The sequence below is a fragment of the Coregonus clupeaformis genome, chromosome 29 (genome assembly GCF_020615455.1).
Source record: "Coregonus clupeaformis isolate EN_2021a chromosome 29, ASM2061545v1, whole genome shotgun sequence".
NCBI lineage: Eukaryota > Metazoa > Chordata > Actinopteri > Salmoniformes > Salmonidae > Coregonus > Coregonus clupeaformis.
In genome coordinates, this window is record NC_059220.1 from 43,755,548 (window position 1) to 43,774,064 (window position 18,517).

At 42.2% G+C, this 18,517-nt stretch overlaps 1 protein-coding gene across 4 annotated transcripts in view; it reads right to left on the reverse strand.

Moving 5' to 3' along the window:
- Positions 1 to 921: 921 nt before the first annotated feature.
- LOC121545124 (protein quaking-A) overlaps positions 922 to 18,517 on the reverse strand; it is an 89,570-nt gene continuing 71,974 nt past the window's right edge. Inside the window, exons 5-8 of one of the 4 annotated variants that reach the window (XM_041855537.2) lie at positions 12,858 to 12,945; positions 10,887 to 11,165; positions 5,699 to 5,773; positions 922 to 4,570 (exon numbers count right to left, since the gene is read on the reverse strand). In XM_041855537.2, coding sequence (XP_041711471.1) covers positions 4,554 to 4,570; positions 5,699 to 5,773; positions 10,887 to 11,165; positions 12,858 to 12,945 — 459 coding nt within the window. In that variant the 3' untranslated portion in view covers positions 922 to 4,553. Of the gene's footprint in view, positions 4,571 to 5,698; positions 5,774 to 10,772; positions 11,190 to 12,857; positions 12,946 to 18,517 lie in introns of all 4 variants that reach the window. The other 3 variants (XM_041855534.2, XM_041855536.2, XM_041855533.2) reach the window with 3 other exon arrangements.

Consider the following 18,517-nt stretch of genomic DNA (forward strand, 5'->3'; position numbering starts at 1 on the left):
AATGCTGGTGCTTAGTGAAACGGCCCTATGCAAGCATTACTATCAGTAGAATAATTATAGTATAGAAACCTTGTTATTTTTATATTAAATGCATAGCCTTTTCAAGGATTGTATAGTGACTCTATACATCAACAGTGTCGCATGCAGGACCAGTTCAGGTTGATTACTTAACAGTGCGTTAAGTCATGAATATGTGCATTCGTATCTCCTGCTCTACAGTGCGTGTGCGCGCGCATGTATGCATGTACGTACGTACGTACGTACGTACGTACGTACGTACGCACACACACACACACACACACACACACACACACACACACTGTGTATATGTATATATCTCCATCGCAGATGTAGGGTGATGCTTTTAATACCACATTGGTAGTGAATCAGATGAGCTACTCCTACACAAGGCATAGTGCCTTGAGATACTGTATGATGAGCTGCCTATTAGGTTTGAGTTGGACCTTTTTGTTGGACCCTAGTGTTTCACCTGCAGCCCTACACCTCCAGTTACACCTACAGAGAGCAGCTCCTTGGTTCTCCAACACTAAGCGAAACCACAAGAGTCGCGATAAACAGAAAGGACGGACGAGACACAGACGGTGTTGGAATTGGGAGTATATAGTATTTCCAGCAACACAGGTGCGAGAGTGTGAGCGAGAGGGAGGGACGGATCGGCTCGTGCACAGGTTCCAGTTAGACCGTTTTTTGTGTGTGCGTATTCTACTTGTGTATGTGCGTGCAAATATGAATGCTGCTGTGTACAAATATGCATGTGTGTATGTTTGTGTACAGGCATGTCAGTGTAAGTGTTTGGTGGCCAGACACCAGTTTTAATTGTGTTAGTCCGTGAACCAGACCAAGGTAATACATTCATTAAACTGGTTAAAAACACAAGACAAAAAAATATCAGCAAGTTAGTAAAATTCTTACTAAGAATGTTTTATTAAAATAAATGCCAAGGGGTTAATAAGAAAAATAACAGCATACACCATGAAAACTAAATGCAAGCATGTAAAAATACTTATGACAAGAAAAACGAATAAAGTCGCTAATGAGTTAAACAAGCTAGGAATTGGCAAGAAAACCAAATATAACTCTAGGAAAGGCAACACTCCCCACGAGAGACAGATTTCAAGATGATGATGGGGGGAGGGGGGGGGTTAAAAACAAGTTGCAGTGGGCTTCATCAAAAAAAGAGTCAGAAAAGAGATTGTATAATATACATATAAAATGAGATTAGAAAAATACATTATAAACCTGTAACAATGGCTGTAAATTACATTATCATACATGTAGTAGGCAGGCAGTTCACCATACACCTGATGGACTAAACCAAACGTATACGATGACACAACGTGATGTAACATTGCAGAGGAAATATTTCTTAATACTGTCAAAATGCTGAATTGTCATCTTCCTCCACTTTAATATTGCTTTTTTTATATTTTTTATATAGAATTCATAACACTGAAAACAAATTCATTGACATTTTCTGTGTAACAGCATGTATGAGAAAAATAAAGTGTCAGACTGCCAGGGAAGGTAAAATACTTCATCCATAATGTCCTCAATTAATTTTTATAGTATTTATTTCTATGTGATTAGATATACCCCTTTTTGTTTCAGTAACTGAAAACTGCTTGGCTGTGAAGTCAAATGTGTTAGCCATAGAGAGGTAAGACCCTTTTCTAGTCTGTATACTACATGTTGATCACTTCCAGAATTGGCACCACTACACATTGTGGCGGGATTGTTTGACTACGACATCGTAATCAATAAACTTCATCCAGCTCAAGCCCTATCATCATCATCAGTGCCTCCCCTCCCAATATAAAACAGCTCTGAACTACTATCTGGAAAATTAATCTTTGGGCTTGAAGTCATGACTTGGCTTCATTACCCAACTGTAGCGTGAAAGCATTGGCAGTTCTTTAAACAAATTGGTATACACACGCAAATGTCTCTTTTCCTGTTAATCTCATTTATTTGATATTTAATGTATTTCTTCGCATGAATAAGATGTCCTGGCAGACTTCTGCATTGCTATTGGCAGTTTGTTCTTGGTAGAATAATCACAGTAACCAGAAATCAAGACAACAATAGCACTAATCTAAATCAAAACGCAGAGAAATAAGAAATAAAACTTGTTCGGATGGCAGAGGGTATAAAATAATAATCATAAAACAAAAACCTTAACTTATACTTGGGAAGACGAACCATGGCACATATTTTAGCTGGTCATACGACTGCTATTCTTTTTGCATAGAATAACTTCAGTAGCTCAGCAATAATGACGGAGCTACCCTGCTCAACTCTTAAGAGCGTATCACAGAAGCCGTTGCTCTCTGCGCCTTCCTCGTTGGTGCTGGATATTATTGAACAGAATGTTAACACTCGGAAAAAGAAACGACCGTCGATAAGGCACTTTTTTTCTCTCTTCTCTGAATGTCTCTCCCTCTCTTCGTAACACTTACATCCTTGCAACGTTCGTAGGTATGACTATTTTGGTCTTTATTTTCCTAGCCAATAATATCCAAAGTAACACAGCATCTTCATCACCACCTTTTTTAAAATTTTTCTCTATACTATTTATTTTTTTTGTTGCATTTTTTTTTATATTTTGTAACTGCAAGTGAAGTATAAAAAGCTAAAATTGCCAAAAATATATTTATCTTTTCCAGCACCCTGTAAAAGTATCCAATTGTGTTCTCCTCTATCTTTAATATGCAATGACAGGTATCTACATATATAACAGGTATGTAATAAAGCAATTTGAACAGGCAGGCATGGCTTTCACATCCTATTTTTTTTTTTTCTTGAGAAAGAATTAGAGAAACGTCATGGGCTTAGGATCTGGACTATACCTTTATGGAGACACATTGTGGATGCACTAATTGGGGGACTTCAAAATGGCATGGCGAGGGTTATAAAGAAATACACCCACCCCCCCAATAAAATACAAATTCAAATAGATTTTCTTATTTGCATGAGGGCAAGTATCATGACCCCCATGACGACTTGATTGGTATCAAACTTGAAAGAGATTAAAGAAAACTACAAACATACTAGCAAAGAGAATTAGCCGAATGCTGATACGCAATATGAAAATGCATTTTAGGCAGGGATGTAGATATGACAACCAAAAATAAAAAGGCAAAATCAAACAGAAAAAACAAAAACAAAATATATATTTACAAAACTCCACTATCAGGATCCCTCCCCCACCAGAAGCCTACTTTAGTGTCAATCGGCTTTGTCTCTTCATGGGAAACTTGAGCTTTATGTGAAACAATCTTCATCTTTTTGATTGGCAGTCAAGTCGCACTTACGCATGCACGAAATTACATCCTTTCAAGCTCTAAAATTACGGCGCACCCTCTGCGGTTAGATACATATTTATATAGATATAATTCAACTGAAAACCCTTTGGCTAAATACTCACACTTAATACTTTTTTTTGTCTTTTAGATCACAGCTCGCATAATTTGTTGGAATTCTCTAAATACATCAGGCACTGTACACTTGGAAGTGTGGAGGAGCATAGTTAAGGTCAGTAGCTAGTTAACTATATATCCACCGCTCCACTGTCTTAGCCCTCAACACATCCTACTTTCATTATAGTAATAAAAACACCTCTCCTCATCCCAATTCTTCCCCAGCACCCCTCCTAGCTTCCGCTAACTGCCCATGATAGGCCTGCCACCTCAAAAGCTGCCTTTTGAGTTCTTCTTAGAACCTGCTTTGTCTGGCTAGTCCTTCACAACAGAGCTAATAAGAAAGTGTATTTTAACGAGAAAACAAAAATCAGGTAAAACCAAAGAAAACAATTACAATTATAATAAACTCAATTTGCAATCAATTTAGCCATGCTTTTAACAGACAGCCGTTCAGGGCACACCCAGAATGTGTCAGCACATCATTAAGTCTCAGAGCTTCAAAATACAGGACTACATTAACATGTTGGAGTGTAGTTTCTCTTTCCTTCTATTTCTTTTTCTTTCATTGCCAGCAAGTAGGTGTGGAATGGGGTGGGTGGGGTTAAGGGAATAAAGGACTTGGCATTGCACATTGGAGGGAGAAGGAGGCCATGTTTGGGGGACACATACAGTCTGGGTTCATTTCCTGTTTAGCGTTGTTTAGTGAATACTAGTGAGGTCACCGAATCAGAGCAGGTATGGGGTGGGGTTGCGGACAGGGAGGGTGGGATCTTTATTGCTATATAAATTCAGTGCAGATTAATTAGTAACAATGCATACACATCCACCCAGTTTGTGATTCATGAAGAAAAAGAAAGAATGGGAATTCAACTCAATGAACAGAAAGAAATAAAATTTAACTTTTTTTGTTGGGTTTGTTGGGTTACTATGAGATTGTGTGTTTAAAACAAAATTGTTTTATCAAAAACATGTTAGGGTAACTGTACGGACAGGCGCCCCTCTCTCACTGCATCCGAGAAGCTAGCAAAAGGCAATTACCAGTTAACTGATCAGCAGGCAGGCTTGGGGCGGCTCGTCATTGGGTGAAGAGTTCAGAGGTCAGAAGGTCATGTGTTAGTTGCCGGTGGCGGCTAGGTGGTTAGAAACAAAAAACAAACAAAGAAAAAAAAAGATAGAAAGGATATTAGTGTCAGCAAGAAGAGACTGGAATGACATCATTTTAACAATAAAATGAATGCAATCTCTTATTCCCCCTAATTCCTTGCCAAGAAACAGACCCAGCTAATCTTGTTATAATCATGAGGTTGTTACATCATGATCCCAACTACTAAGCCCCCAACCTAAATCAAAACGTTGTTTTAATCAAAGCGCTACATTGCCCCCAGTACCCACAAACAGAAGCAAAGCGAAATCAACAAACAGAAAAAGTAAAAAATAAATAGTATGTTTTAGTTTTTCGCGGTTGGAATGCAAGTTACGAACAGTGTGATTAGTGGTAAGAAGAATTAAACTAGTGTTATGCAAGGAATAACAGTAACTAGTGTTATGTAATGAATCGATAAATCACTGTTTTCCGATTCCTTCTCTTTATTTATCAGTATATTTATATACAGTAGCCATAAATACATTTGTTATAAAAAAATAAAAATAAAAGGAATATAAAATTACAGTACCTCGTGTACAACTGAAAATACTTCCATTTTTATATTTTATTTCAATACTTAAAATACACCGGAGAGAAAGTGTAAACTAGCTTAGATGAAGTATGTCCGTCTTACATCAAAAATAAACAAATCAAGAGGAAAGAAGGGTGCATGGTGGCAACAAGGCTACTGTAGTGTCTACTTTTTCTAGTTAGCGTTTAGAGTCGCTTTCCACTCTGTTCCTCATAAGTAGAACAGATTAATTATGTATGGGAACACGTCTGACCTATTTTAGGGTCTAATCTCACAGAGGAATGTTAAGAAAACGTAGCTTGAACACCGCGTGTACTACCTGTTCTGTCACCAAGGGTCACAGTTCATGTAAACCAAAGCAATCAAGATCGCTTTTGCCTGAGCATTGAAATATAGTTATATGGAGTACTATGAGAACTATGTATGTAAACAATGTGAATACCACAGTCAACCATTTTAGGTGGTGTGTGTATGTGTGGGGTGAATAAATAATAAAAGCTTTTACGTGAAATCCCAACTAATGCAAATAAAAAGGCAATGCAATCAACAGTCAAAGTGAAGTATCTTAGAGACTAAACTAACCTCTGTCTGCGGTCACAATCCTTTGGTAAGGACGGACCCGCGAGTCATGCCGTCTCACTTTAGTAGCCATTGCACCTAGATTGCAACAGGTCCACAAGGTTAGAAACCATTCACTTTAGGAGGGGAAAACAAGTCTTACAGTAATACACATTTACACACATACTGCTTATACATGATATATAATATACATAGACATTTATGTATAGAAAATGCATAGAAAAAAATACACATTTGCTTTAACTTGATATCTATAAAATGTATAACTTAGGTAATACAATTCCACAGTACTCAGTGTTAGAGGATTCTTTGAAACTGGCAGGCAGGGGGACAGGGGACTAAGGCTGTCTAGAAGAAAAACATGTTCCAGAAGGGGGATTGAGAAAAATGAGTGATTTTATAAAGTGTGAAAATCCAAAGCAGCTCAGATCCTAACTGGATAGTGCTAGACACCACCTGGCTCTCTCACGTCTCTACATCTCAGTCAATCTACTCACTGGCAGTGGCAGTCATTCCACTCTGAATATTTGTCACAAATGAAGACAGACATTTCAATTATCCTAGTGTGTGGTTGGTCTTGACACACAAGGAAATAGAGTAAAATACTATGTCTCAGTAAGGTTGTTGCAAGTATGGTTGCATAGGAACTGTGACCGTGCATAGAGATAAAAAATGAGTCTACGACAAAAAAAGAAATCCTAGATTAAAAAGTGTGAAAGGTAAATCCTTAAATTAGTCTAAAAGCTAGAGCGCAGTGCAGTCAGCAAGACACCATTTCAGAACACAGAGGTCATATCTCTTGGGCTTTTATCCGACTAAGTCAATATTTCTGATTTAGTTTGAGCCGGGGAAGGATGGCCTCCCAGATTTCAGGGCCAGAGAGAAACGACAGAATGATGCTGGGGTGCCCATATTTCTCTGCTCTTCATTACCCAGAGAGCGTTAAGAGATTTGTGTCAGAAGCCTTCATTGGCTAAATAGTGGGAGTCCCCACAGAATGGGTCACCGTGACAACAATCTGGGCATCCAGTCAAATTGCACACTACTAAAATGCTCTTAGCTGCAGTTATCAAGTGAGCACTTTAAAGGAGACTCAACTCAAGAATGTTATCTCTAGGATCAGAAGGCTTGGGGAGGTTTCTATGCTGGAATGGACCAGTGATGGTTACATCACATTTGAAACAGCCCTGGCTGGGCAGGTAGGAAAACTGTGCAATGGTTCACAGGGATGGTTGATGACTACGCAGGCCCACCCATATTCCAATCTGTAGCACCAGATCTCCTGAGGTTTCCTCCGAGCTAACGCTAATGCTAAGGCCTAAGCAGCGCTAGTAGAGCCAATTGGTGGTGCGTTCCAGTGGGTCTCCTTTGCTGAAGGCACCGATCAATACGGCAAGTAAATAAAACGCACTAAGCTGCTGTGCCCTCCGAGTTAAAGAGAGAAAAGCCAGTAGGCTCTGTACTGCACAACTGCTCCCAGAGGCATCCCTCACACATGCACCGACACGGGTCAGCTAACTTGGCAGTCTTGTGATGTCAGGATCAACACCTCATTTACCCCCTAGAGTCAAATTTAAATTACATACAAAAAAATCCATCCTAATCCATCGGTTTAAGCTAAAGACACGTTGTTGTTTATTTGCATTGGATTAGTCTCAATCCACCTCATCTGCCAGTGAAAGGTGGCAGAGCTAGAGCGGTGTTTGTCAGACTATGAGACATCCCCAAAATCGTTCTTCTCACAAACGCCTGTAGCTATTATGACCGCTATGGAAAGGGGAGATTCTCCATTTTGCTTTACACCCTCCAGAAGTGTCACGGGACTCGTCTGACGGTAACCAGTACCGATTTAAAAAAAACAAATGGAAGTATGAAGGTAGTTTTGTGATATATACAGTTGAAGTCAGAAGTTTCATACACCTTAGCCAAATACATTTAAACTCAGTTTTTCACAATTCCTGACATTTAATCATAGTAAAAATTCCCTGTCTTAGGTCAGTTAGGATCACCACTTTATTTTAAGAATGTGAAATGTCAGAATAATAGTAGAGATAATTATTTATTTCAGCTTTTATTTCTTTCAACACATTCCCAGTGGGTCAGAAGTTTATATACACTCAATTAGTATTTGGTAGCATTGCCTTTAAATTGTTTAACTTGGGTCAAACACTTCGGGTAGCCTTCCACAATAAGTTGGGTGAATTGTGGCCCATTCCTCCTTACAGAGCTGGTGTAACTGAGTCAGGTTTGTAGGCCTCCTTGCTCGCACATGCCTTTTCAGTTCTGCCCACACATTTTCTATAGGACTGAGGTCAGGGCTTTGTGATGGCCACTCCAATACCTTGACATTGTTGTCCTTAAGTCATTTTGCCACAACTTTGGAAGTATGCTTGGGGTCATTGTCCATTTGGAAGACCCATTTGCTTTAACTTCCTGACTGATGTCTTGAGATGTTGCTTCAATATATCCACATAATTTTCCTTCCTCATGATGCCATCTATTTTGTGAAGTGCACCAGTCCCTCCTGCAGCAAAGCACCCCCCACAGCATGATGCTGCCACCCCCATGCTTCACAGTTGGGATGGTGTTCTTCGGCTTGCAAGCAACCCCCTTTTTCCTCCAAACATAACGATGATCATTATGGCCAAATAATTATATTTTTGTTTCATCAGACCAGAGGACATTTCTCCAAAAAGTACGATCTTTGTCCCCATGTGCAGTTGCAAACCGTAGTCTGGCTCTTTTATAGCGGTTTTGGAGCAGTGGCTTCTTCCTGGCTGAGCGGCCTTTCAGGTTATGTCGATATAGGACTCGTTTTACTGTATATATAGAGACTTTTGTACCTGTTTCCTCCAGCATCTTCACAAGGTCCTTTGCTGTTGTTCTGGGACTGATTTGCACTTTTCGCACCAAAGCACGTTCATCTCTAGGAGACAGAGCGCGTCTCCTTCCTGAGCGGTATGACGGCTGCGTGGTCCCATGGCGTTTATACTTGCGTACTATTGTTTGTACAGATGAACGTGGTACCTTCAGGCGTTTGGAAATTGATCCCAAGGATGAACCAGACTTGTGGAGGTCTACAAATATTTTTCTAAGGTCTTGGCTGATTTCTTTTGATTTTCTCATGATGTCGAGCAAAGAGGCACTGAGTTTGAAGGTAGGCCTTGAAATACATCCACAGGTACACCTCCAATTGACTCAAATTATGTCAATTAGCCTATCAGAAGCTTCTAAAGCCATGACATCATTTCCTGGAATTTTCCAAGCTGTTTAAAAAGGCACAGTAAACTTAGTGTATGTAAACTTATGACCCACTGGAATTGTGATAGTGAAATAATCTGTCTGTAAACAATTGTTGGAAAAATGACATGTGTCATGCACAAAGTAGATGTCCTAACCGACTTGCCAAAACTATAGTTTGTTAACAAAAAACTTGGAGTGGTTGAAAAACTAGTTAATAACTCCAACTTAAGTGTATGTAAACTTCCGACTTCAACTGTGTGTGTATATATATGTGAGTTTTCTTTATCTCCTAGATTTAGGACGGACTTCAAAACCTTGTTTCTTATGATTAATTTTTTGACTGTCCTTTTTACCGTTTATTAATGTGTTATTCAATGCGTTTCTATGAGCTTTAGTAGTAAAGTATTTTATCAAATAATTACCTAAAGTTCTAAAATTCAAAATCAAATAGCTAAATTATCCATAGTATGACCATCTTAAAACAATTCCATATGTCAGCTTAGAACCCCCCCTTAGCTAGATGTGGCTGGGGGTTGGTTATAGCATTTCCTTTACATAACCCATCAATTTAGACAAGTGTGTCAGGTAAGCGTCATCTAATACTTATAAAATATTTTTATCTGGACACTTTTTGATATCGCTACTATGCTACTAGTAACCATTTCCCAGTAATGTTTACACCTTCTGTATCCTGTGCATGTGACAAATCAACTTTTTATTTGATTTGATATAGTGTGTTTACCAGAGACGGTAATGTGAAGAACAACATTACCTGCACCAAAGTCAGATTAGGATATAGGCCAAGGACTAGACAGTTTTTCCTTATCGTAGGCTACTACTTTCACCACTTTTAGTCTTGAAATCTTTGGTTGTTTACTAAACTAAATCACTCTGTTTTGCAAATGCCTCACATGTGAATCCTTAAAGAGATGGGTGGGGCTAAGGCTTAAGAGGGTGTGAACGATGCTGAATGGATGTAGACAAAGAAGAGCTCTCCAGTAGGTACCAAAACATTCAAGGGCCATTTTTTCAAAAGTGGGGTTACAAGTTTATCAACTTTCAAAGCAGAATTATTTCCCCATTGTTCTTCAACTATCATTTTCTAGCTATGAGTCTACTTTTATCTAACATAAACTACATTTCAAATGTTGCTACATAAGACCGAATCGAGGCGGTTGGTTACAAATGTTAGTCATTATCATCTATTTTGTTTAAATATTTATTTGGCAGCATATTGCTTCGAGTGTACATGTTGGGTGTGCATACACACCCGCACCAACAGAATGTAATTCCCACTGCTGACGTAATGAAGAGGGAATGTCTGTGGCTTGTACTAAGTTGAAGTTCAAGGTGAAAACTGAAACAATGGGAAAAATGAGAACAGTCAATTTAATGAAAATCCCCACTGGGACAAAGGGGACTTTCTACTGGCATCAAGGCCAGAGTTGCAGTGCTAGCTGGGGAAAAATTGAATTATTTCCGCCAGACTGAATCTGCCTCTTGCGAGTGCATAAAAGGGCTAGAACGCGGGTGTGTGCAATTGCGCATGTCCTTGTCAGAGTGTGTGTATGTACGTCTGTGCGTCTTCTCAGACAAGGCAACTCCTCTTATATTGCATGGGAGTATAATGGCAACTGCAGAACAGAGCGAAAACAAAACTTGAGCCAGGAAAAGGATTTGGTGGGGAGATGAGCAAAAATGAAAAATGTCTACCTGAAAAAAAATCCCTGTCCCCCTTGCCCTTTATTAGCCCATTAGTCCTGCACAGCTGTTAGGTCATAAGGTCACACCAATAACAACCCTGCTTTTTTTCAGCTGGATACGACATATTTACCTTTTAAGTCCTGACTGTGGCTCATCGAAGCCGCGTCCAAAAACCCCGGGTAAAACAAGCTGCCCTCCTGTCCAGGGCTAAAGGGGCCGCCGCCCAGGCCCCAGGGTCGCTTACCTAGAACCCCACTGTGGTCGATGGGGTACTCCAGCAGGGAGGTGGGCGCCAGGGCGTACGGGTAGTCGTACGGGGACGCGTAGATGATGCCGCCTTCCGGCGAGGGAGGCACCAAGGTTGGGGTGCCGTTGTGCAACATGCCCTGCATTTGGGGTTGTCGGATGATGTTCATGATGGGGGTGCCTCCCGGTGTGGGGGGCCTCATTTGCTGATGGGGGGCCATCATATGCCCCTGGGGGGCCTGTATTAGGCGGGGGCCCTGAGCGGCGGCTGCCGCCGCTGCAAGAGAGAACGCAAGGGGGTCTGCCATAAGCAAAAAGAGTGAAAGACAGAAAGATGGAGAGACAGAGGTACAAGACAATGGGGTAAAGATGTGGTGTGGGTGACCAAAATCACAGGTGAAGAGAAGCGAGAGTAGGAAAATACGAAAAGCAGGAAAAGTGGGTAAGGGTGGGGGAAAAGGAGGGGAGGGGCGAAAAAAAGGAAAATTAGTCCATGCAATGATCAAGGTGAACCAGCAAACCAAAAATTAAGTAAACAAACAAGAAAAGAAAAGAAACCCATACTAAAAAAATAAAAAAATAAAAAGAGTAGCTAAAAATGATTCCATTACCCCAATGCACATACCATATTAAGCATAACAAAAGTTAATGTACTGCGGACGACACAAGTGAACAAAAATACACAAGCCAACAGAAATGGAGCCACTAGCCACGGAGAGGAGACTAGATGGAGTGCCAGTTTCTGAGAAGGACCAATAGGATTACGTCAATCCCCAGAAAAGACAATCCAGTCTATTGGACGACTATGGGCCTATGAGGCCTTGTGTTGGACGGACTAATTGAAATTGGCCATGACTGTAAGTACAGTTCTGATTCACTCCACTCCTCTACATGACCGTGAGACCATTTTGGTTGGCTGACAAAATAAAAATCAATAAAAGCTTTTCCAAATGGCTTTGCATTTGCAAATGTTCTGACGTCGTACCACACAACAGTGAACATCACTGATGGCGGGGGCGACTGAATCAATGTTTTACATGTAGCTCTTTGGGCCATGGCTCGGTGGCCGTCTAGGCTAATTCACACTTAGTATCGCTAGTCTGGCAACACAGCCGAGATAACCAGACACTGATCCAGACATTGGTGTTACAAACCAATGTCAAGTCAAATAATTTCACATTTTCTAAATGTGAATTTTTATTTATTTCAATACTTCAAGCCATGACTTTTTGGAATGACCAAATGTGCAAAACAAATCCATTGATCGTCATTACTAATATCATTCAGTAAGAAATGATAATAATAATAATAATAATAATAATGTAAACAGTAAATGGTAACAAATTGAAAGCAGCCACAATTTTTTTTATATGCAATGCATTTATTTAAATCACAGGCATGAAAGTGCAGAACTGCAGGAGTGGGTGGGATGAACTCTAAAGAAAGTAATACTGGTGATTGGAAAACAAAACTGTTTGTAACAGATGCGTGAACTACATCATGCAGAGATGAGCGAGTGATTTCTGCGGTGTGCTGAAGGCATATAGAAACCACCCCGAGATTGCAACAAATTGTGATTGCATCCATATGGGAGGGAAGGAAAGGGGCACTTAGAAGTGGGAGCAGCGAGAGGGAGTGATGGAGGGGAAACTGCTCTACTTGGATACAGGTGGTTTTTGGAGGTAGGTAGACACTAGTTGGACATGTTGGACAACACTTCAGAGCAAAGTGCAGTCTATAAAAGAAACTGGTCAAGACATGATACTGCAATGACTACATTCATGAACCTAGTAAAGGCACACAGTATATCATGAGCATGTCAACTTCTTCACTGTGGTCTTGTGAGATTATTACCCGTCAATATATTAACAGATGGATTAAGATGATAAATGATACACTTGAGTGTCACGTTAGTCAATGTGGATCGAAACAGGACCTTGGCGTGTGTGCGCGTGGTTGTAAAGCTTACGTGTCTTGATGTTGGTGTCACGGTATGTCCCATTGAGAATGGCCAGCTCCATTAGCTGCATCTTCTTCAGATTATCCTCTCCTTCCGCCTGGAACAACAATCAACAAGCCAGTCAACGAGTCATTTCAATTGACAATTTCAAGGCATTTCTGTCAAGTCATTTCACTGTGCTGTGTCACTATTGCAAGAGGGTACGTGGGGACAGAAAAACTATTTGGTCACAAAATCCAGGGGTGTAATCATTAGTGCACACCGTAGCAAACCGTTTGTAAACGGAAAACCCTTTGCAATGAAAACGAGAGTTTCTATTGGACAAACTCAGGCAGGTCCCTCCCAGTTTCGTTTGCTTCCTAGTGAATACACCCCAGTTAGTTCTCCATAAGCACAAGTTGCATGGGGGTGGAAGGCACTGAGATGAACTACACCACTGTCATGTTGCTGCATCTCACTTTTTGCTAAATCGCTGACAGAGACATAAGGCAGGGAAAACTCATGCATAAACCACCACCCTATCAGCAAGATAATTACTGTATTTTTTGTGTTCCCTTGTGCGCACTCAAATGCACAATAATGGCCCAGTTAATGTCAGTCCTGTCAATTAATGTTTGGATAAATAAATACATAAGCGCTGCCTCTGTCATTATCACCCAAATTAGGCAAGTGAAATTATTCATCTAGAGCAATTAAGTTAGCGCCCCCTCTTCCCGAGCCTGCCATTTCCCCCCGAAATGACTAAACACTCCATAACCATGACAACGCAGCAATTTTCCAGGTAGTAGATCGTAATAAAGTAGGACCGGTGTGATTTCAGCAGACAGACAAGATAGATAAGGCTGCAGACAGACACAGACAAGGCCCCCCTAGACCTCACATCTACTCTACGCTTCAGACAGACAAGTGCTTCACAGTAGAGGTCTTCACGGATGCACCTGTAGCCGAATACGCGATACCCGATCTGGGACCGAAGCTGGTCCGGATTCAGAATTCTAAATGTCACGGGTCTGATCTGATATGATTGTCACGGGTATGTGTAATTAACGGACTTGTCCGGAAGGAACCGTTCAGATCCGAACGTGACTGCTGCAGTAGAGAGAGAAGTTGTATCATTTATGCTGCTTAGCCTAGCTAGCTTTACTAGCGTCTCCCGGTTTGATGCAGTCAACACAGGTACTACGTAATCATATTGGATGATAAATAACCTAGCTATTGCAGCTATTAGTCTACTATAGCATGAGTCGGCTTGGTTGGTTGCGGTCTCGTCTCTCCCACCGCCCTGCTCACCGGGTCACTTGCTCACACACTCAGTAGCCTACACACACACACACACACACACACAGCACGGCCCCTGCTAGAGCGTCATTTCGCTCTACCTCCCCTCCCTCAAGCTTTATCAGCTCTGGTTAATAAAGTAGCTTAAAAATGGACTTTTCTGCTGCTTCCCTCACTCGGATCGGACCTGGGTCTGGTCCCATCCAGGTCTATACGGAACGGGTCTAGTTATCCTCGGTTCCGTTCGGAACAGGTCTATACATAAAAAAATTTTTTTTGACAAGTACTGTGTATGAGTAATATCAATTGGTGAATAGGCCTACATCATTCCCACGCCTCTGTACTGTATATTTCAGAAACATAAGAGGGAGACAAGAGTAAGAGGGAGCAGCTAGCGCTAGCACTACCCAATAACATTCTGGGCCACTGAAAGCATAGAAAAGGCACATGACCCACATCGATCCTAGCCCATTCAGTGGCCATTTCAACAACCTCGGCAGCCTCAGAGGTGGTGAGTGAGAGGCTACTTCACATTTTCTACACCAGGCCTGCTGGCCTAATTAGACATGTTCACAGGATGGCTACCGCTAACCCTTCAACCTGGAAAGAGCCTCAAATCACTGCTAATTAGCTGTTAAAATTATCCACACAGAGCCCAGTCAGGCCATTTTTAGTTGCCCAAACACTTGCCAATCAGAGGTGGTTGCGGTAGAGTGAACATCTTTAGCTACCCATTCTGTTAAGATTCTCCATTGTCTGCCTCCCTTCTTTTTTTACCATCGCAAATTAAATCATATTGTGACCCCACTGACCTTCCACACAGCTTCTCCAGAGTCTGGAAGAATTTTCGTAAATGAGTCCCAGGAACGAGACAGCTTGTTTTCTTTCTCTGCTAGTTTTTTTGGCCCCAGACTGTGTCAGTCTGTTTGGATCTGAGCCAATGGTGATGTTAGACAAAACTAATGAGCCCCCCATTCCCCCAAAAACAAAAAAATAAAACTCAGAAGTAGTCACGTGAAGTTATTGCACGTGGTTTTCGGTGACATAAACGTGGCATGAATCAAGATGGGCTCTTTTCTCCGATTCTGTCTCTGAGAGAAAAATAGCTTTCACAAAAGCCTTTACATGGAGCCAGACTAGCCTGGCGTAGTAGAATCTGACCCTGACTCCGTGGTTAGAGAACTGAGTCAGTGTTGACAGAGACCCACAACAGTCATCGCCTCAGGCGTCTGCAAGGTCACTAAGTCTTTGCTCTACCCTCTGTCCCAAACAAAGGCCTACTGTGTGTTGCCCGTAATGCATTTAGAACACTGCTACAATGTTCTGTTTAATGTGCAAACTGGAGAGCGGCCAGATGTTGGAGCGTGAGATTGAATAACCATTGGGTGGTTTCTCTCGCAGCACACCTGAATGCTCGCTGACGCAGTTAACCTTTTTAAATGCAGGCCGAATAATGAGTTAGAAAGTCGTTTTCCCTTTCAGGGGGAGGAGAGGCCTGGCTGGTTTTTCTAGGCGTGTGTTGTTTGGAGGGGGGGGTGAGAGAGTCGCAGGCAGACAGGGACGGGAAAGGGCCGAAGGATGATTGATCTGAAGGTTGGGAGGGTTAAAGAGGCTGCCGGGACATGGGTGTCACCATCCTCATCTCTCCGGCTCTGCATAGCATTGGAGCGGGAGGCGCTGTTCTGAGGGGTGCAAAGGAAAATAGAGGGCAGCAGAGGCGAGGGTATACAGATCCTGCTAGGGAGGTGTGTGCGTGTGGCAGACAGGAAAACCGAAAGTAAGCCTATTGTGTGTGTGTGTGTGTGTGAGAGAGAGTGACAGAGAGTGGAGGCAAACTGAATGTAAACTCTGGGCAGGCACACCCCCTCAGGAATTCTACTGGCACAGCTCTTTCTTCATACTACAGCAGGCGGTTACTAAAAATGTCCTAATGGCCACATGGAAGCAGATACATTTACTCCACTGCATTAGTCAACATAACAAGGCTATTATAAATATGACTTATTACTATAACGCTGGTTGTATGGAGTGATTTGAGAGCTGGAACTTGGTCACACTAAAGATACAGAAAGTGGGTGTCTACTGTCTGCTAATATCTAGCAGTGGGTCAACTATGAAAGGACTCAAAGGTTCCTGAATGAACATTTTATGTGCCAGGCTGAAGGGACTAGATGTTTCTTTGATGTCCTTGTGACCATAGTGCCATCACAATACACTGAGTGGGCACTCCTCACACACTCCAAGGTCTCCTCAAACATTCAGGGCAGCTGTCAGGAGGATGCAGAGTGTGTGTGAAATATCGGAGAGGGAATGGGCTACCCATTCCTGGGAAAAATGTGACCTGGATTACAAGCGCTGAGGACAGGAGTGAAAGTTTCCCCCTTTACCGTCACACACACAGTCTATCAGCGAAAGCCACTCAATAAACCTGCTCTATCCACAGGAATCAGATTCAATCAATAAGGCCTATTTGTGAAATCAGTGTAGCGGTAAAAGCTATCAGAGGGGAGGGAGCAAAGAGAGGTGTCGTCCCTCTGCCTACCTGACAGCCCTACGGATTCAAACTCACGCTCTCACACAGTCTGACAGAAACCGAGAGTGAGAGAGGGCGGCCGAGACACGAGAGAGGGCGGCCGAGACACGAGAGAGGGCGGCCGAGACACGAGAGAGCGCGGCCGAGACACGAGAGAGCGCGGCCGAGACACGAGAGAGCGCGGCCGAGACACGAGAGAGCGCGGCCGAGACACGAGAGAGAGCGGCCGAGACACGAGAGAGAGCGGCCGAGACACGAGAGAGAGCGGCCGAGACACGAGAGAGAGGGCCGAGACACGAGAGAGAGGGGCCGAGACACGAGAGAGAGGGGCCGAGACAGAGAGAGCGAGGAGCCACATACAATGACAAATGGCTCCTGGAACGGCATGGGAATGTAAAATCGCTAGTGGTGATTTGTGTGGACAGCTCAGCTGCAGCAACAGATGGGTGTATCATAATGTTTGGAGGGCCACACCCTTGCCCCAACTGCGGCGGGTGCGTTTGCTCATGTCTGCCGTGCCGATGCGAAAACATTTGCTCATGTCTGGCAGGGGCCTCTGCTTCCGTGACATACAGCGGAGAGGGAGCGAGAGAGGGGTAAGAGAGAGAGAGAGTGAGGGTATGTAGGGAGAACAATCCCCAGTGGCCTGACGCTGGCTCCGCCGTGCTTTTCTTCACTGGTCTAAGCTGCCAGTCATAACAAGAGGGGAGAGGCTGGGCGCGGGTCAGGTTGCTTCCCAAACGACTCCTATGACTACAGAGACTGGTCGGCAAGGCCATGAGGCAGAGAACGAGAACGTAAGAGGTGAGGAAGGAAAGGGAAAGGAGAGTAGAGGAATGGTAAAGTGTGTGGTAAGAGACTGATGACTTCACATTGAGCAACAAGGGAGTGGGTTGCCTGAATACAGGCAGCTGTTTTTTCTCATCCTCTCCTCCCTTTGTTTTCCTCCCAAACTAACATCTGGAGGAAAGTGATTACTCACCACTGTGCCAAGAGTTAAAGAACTCACCAGGGAGAGAGCGAAAGAAAAGGAGAGAGAGCGCAAGAGGGCGGGAGGTTGAGAAATTGACATTTGTTCAAAGTTGAAAACACCAAAAAAACACAACATGAAACAAAATCAAAGATTTTACTGAAATCAGTCAATTGAAATCAATTAATTAGAGCCTAAACTATAGATTTCACATGACTGGGAATCTGTTGGACACCAATACCAAAAAAAAAAAAAAAGTATCTGGTGTGCAGCACTACTAGGGCTGTGGCAGTCATGACATTTTGTCAGCCGGTGATAGTCATTCAAATAACTGCCGGTCTCGCGGTAATTGACCGTTAATTAACATTAACACATTTAGCATCTCCGGCTTCCACACATAGCCTGTAAGACATTGATGCGGACCTTTGGAACATCTACATTAAAAAAATGTATAATATATCCATTTAATATTGCCTACACCATCACAATAAATCCATTAGTTATTTTAGGCAGATCTCAAGAAACATTATATGAAGAAAATGTAGCCTATTTCAGAAGAGCAGAATAGCATATTCTGTGTCGTCCTTATGTTAGGCCCAGATCTGGCTATGCCATATGGCTGTTGGCTACACTAGTTCATTTAGCAGGCAAGATTTGCTTATAATGCCCATGGCATTATTTTATATTTTGTTATAGTAAGAACAATACAATTTAACATAGCTGTTCTCCACAAACGATTTGAGGGAGTGTGCACATGCGGCTATTCTGTGTTGAGCGGTTAACAAAGAAACCGGTCCTCCTATATGCTTAATTTAGAGTTATTTATGCAACTTTAGTTGTGATACAAACATTAGGCTATACATTTAGATTTCTAATACATTCTAAGGC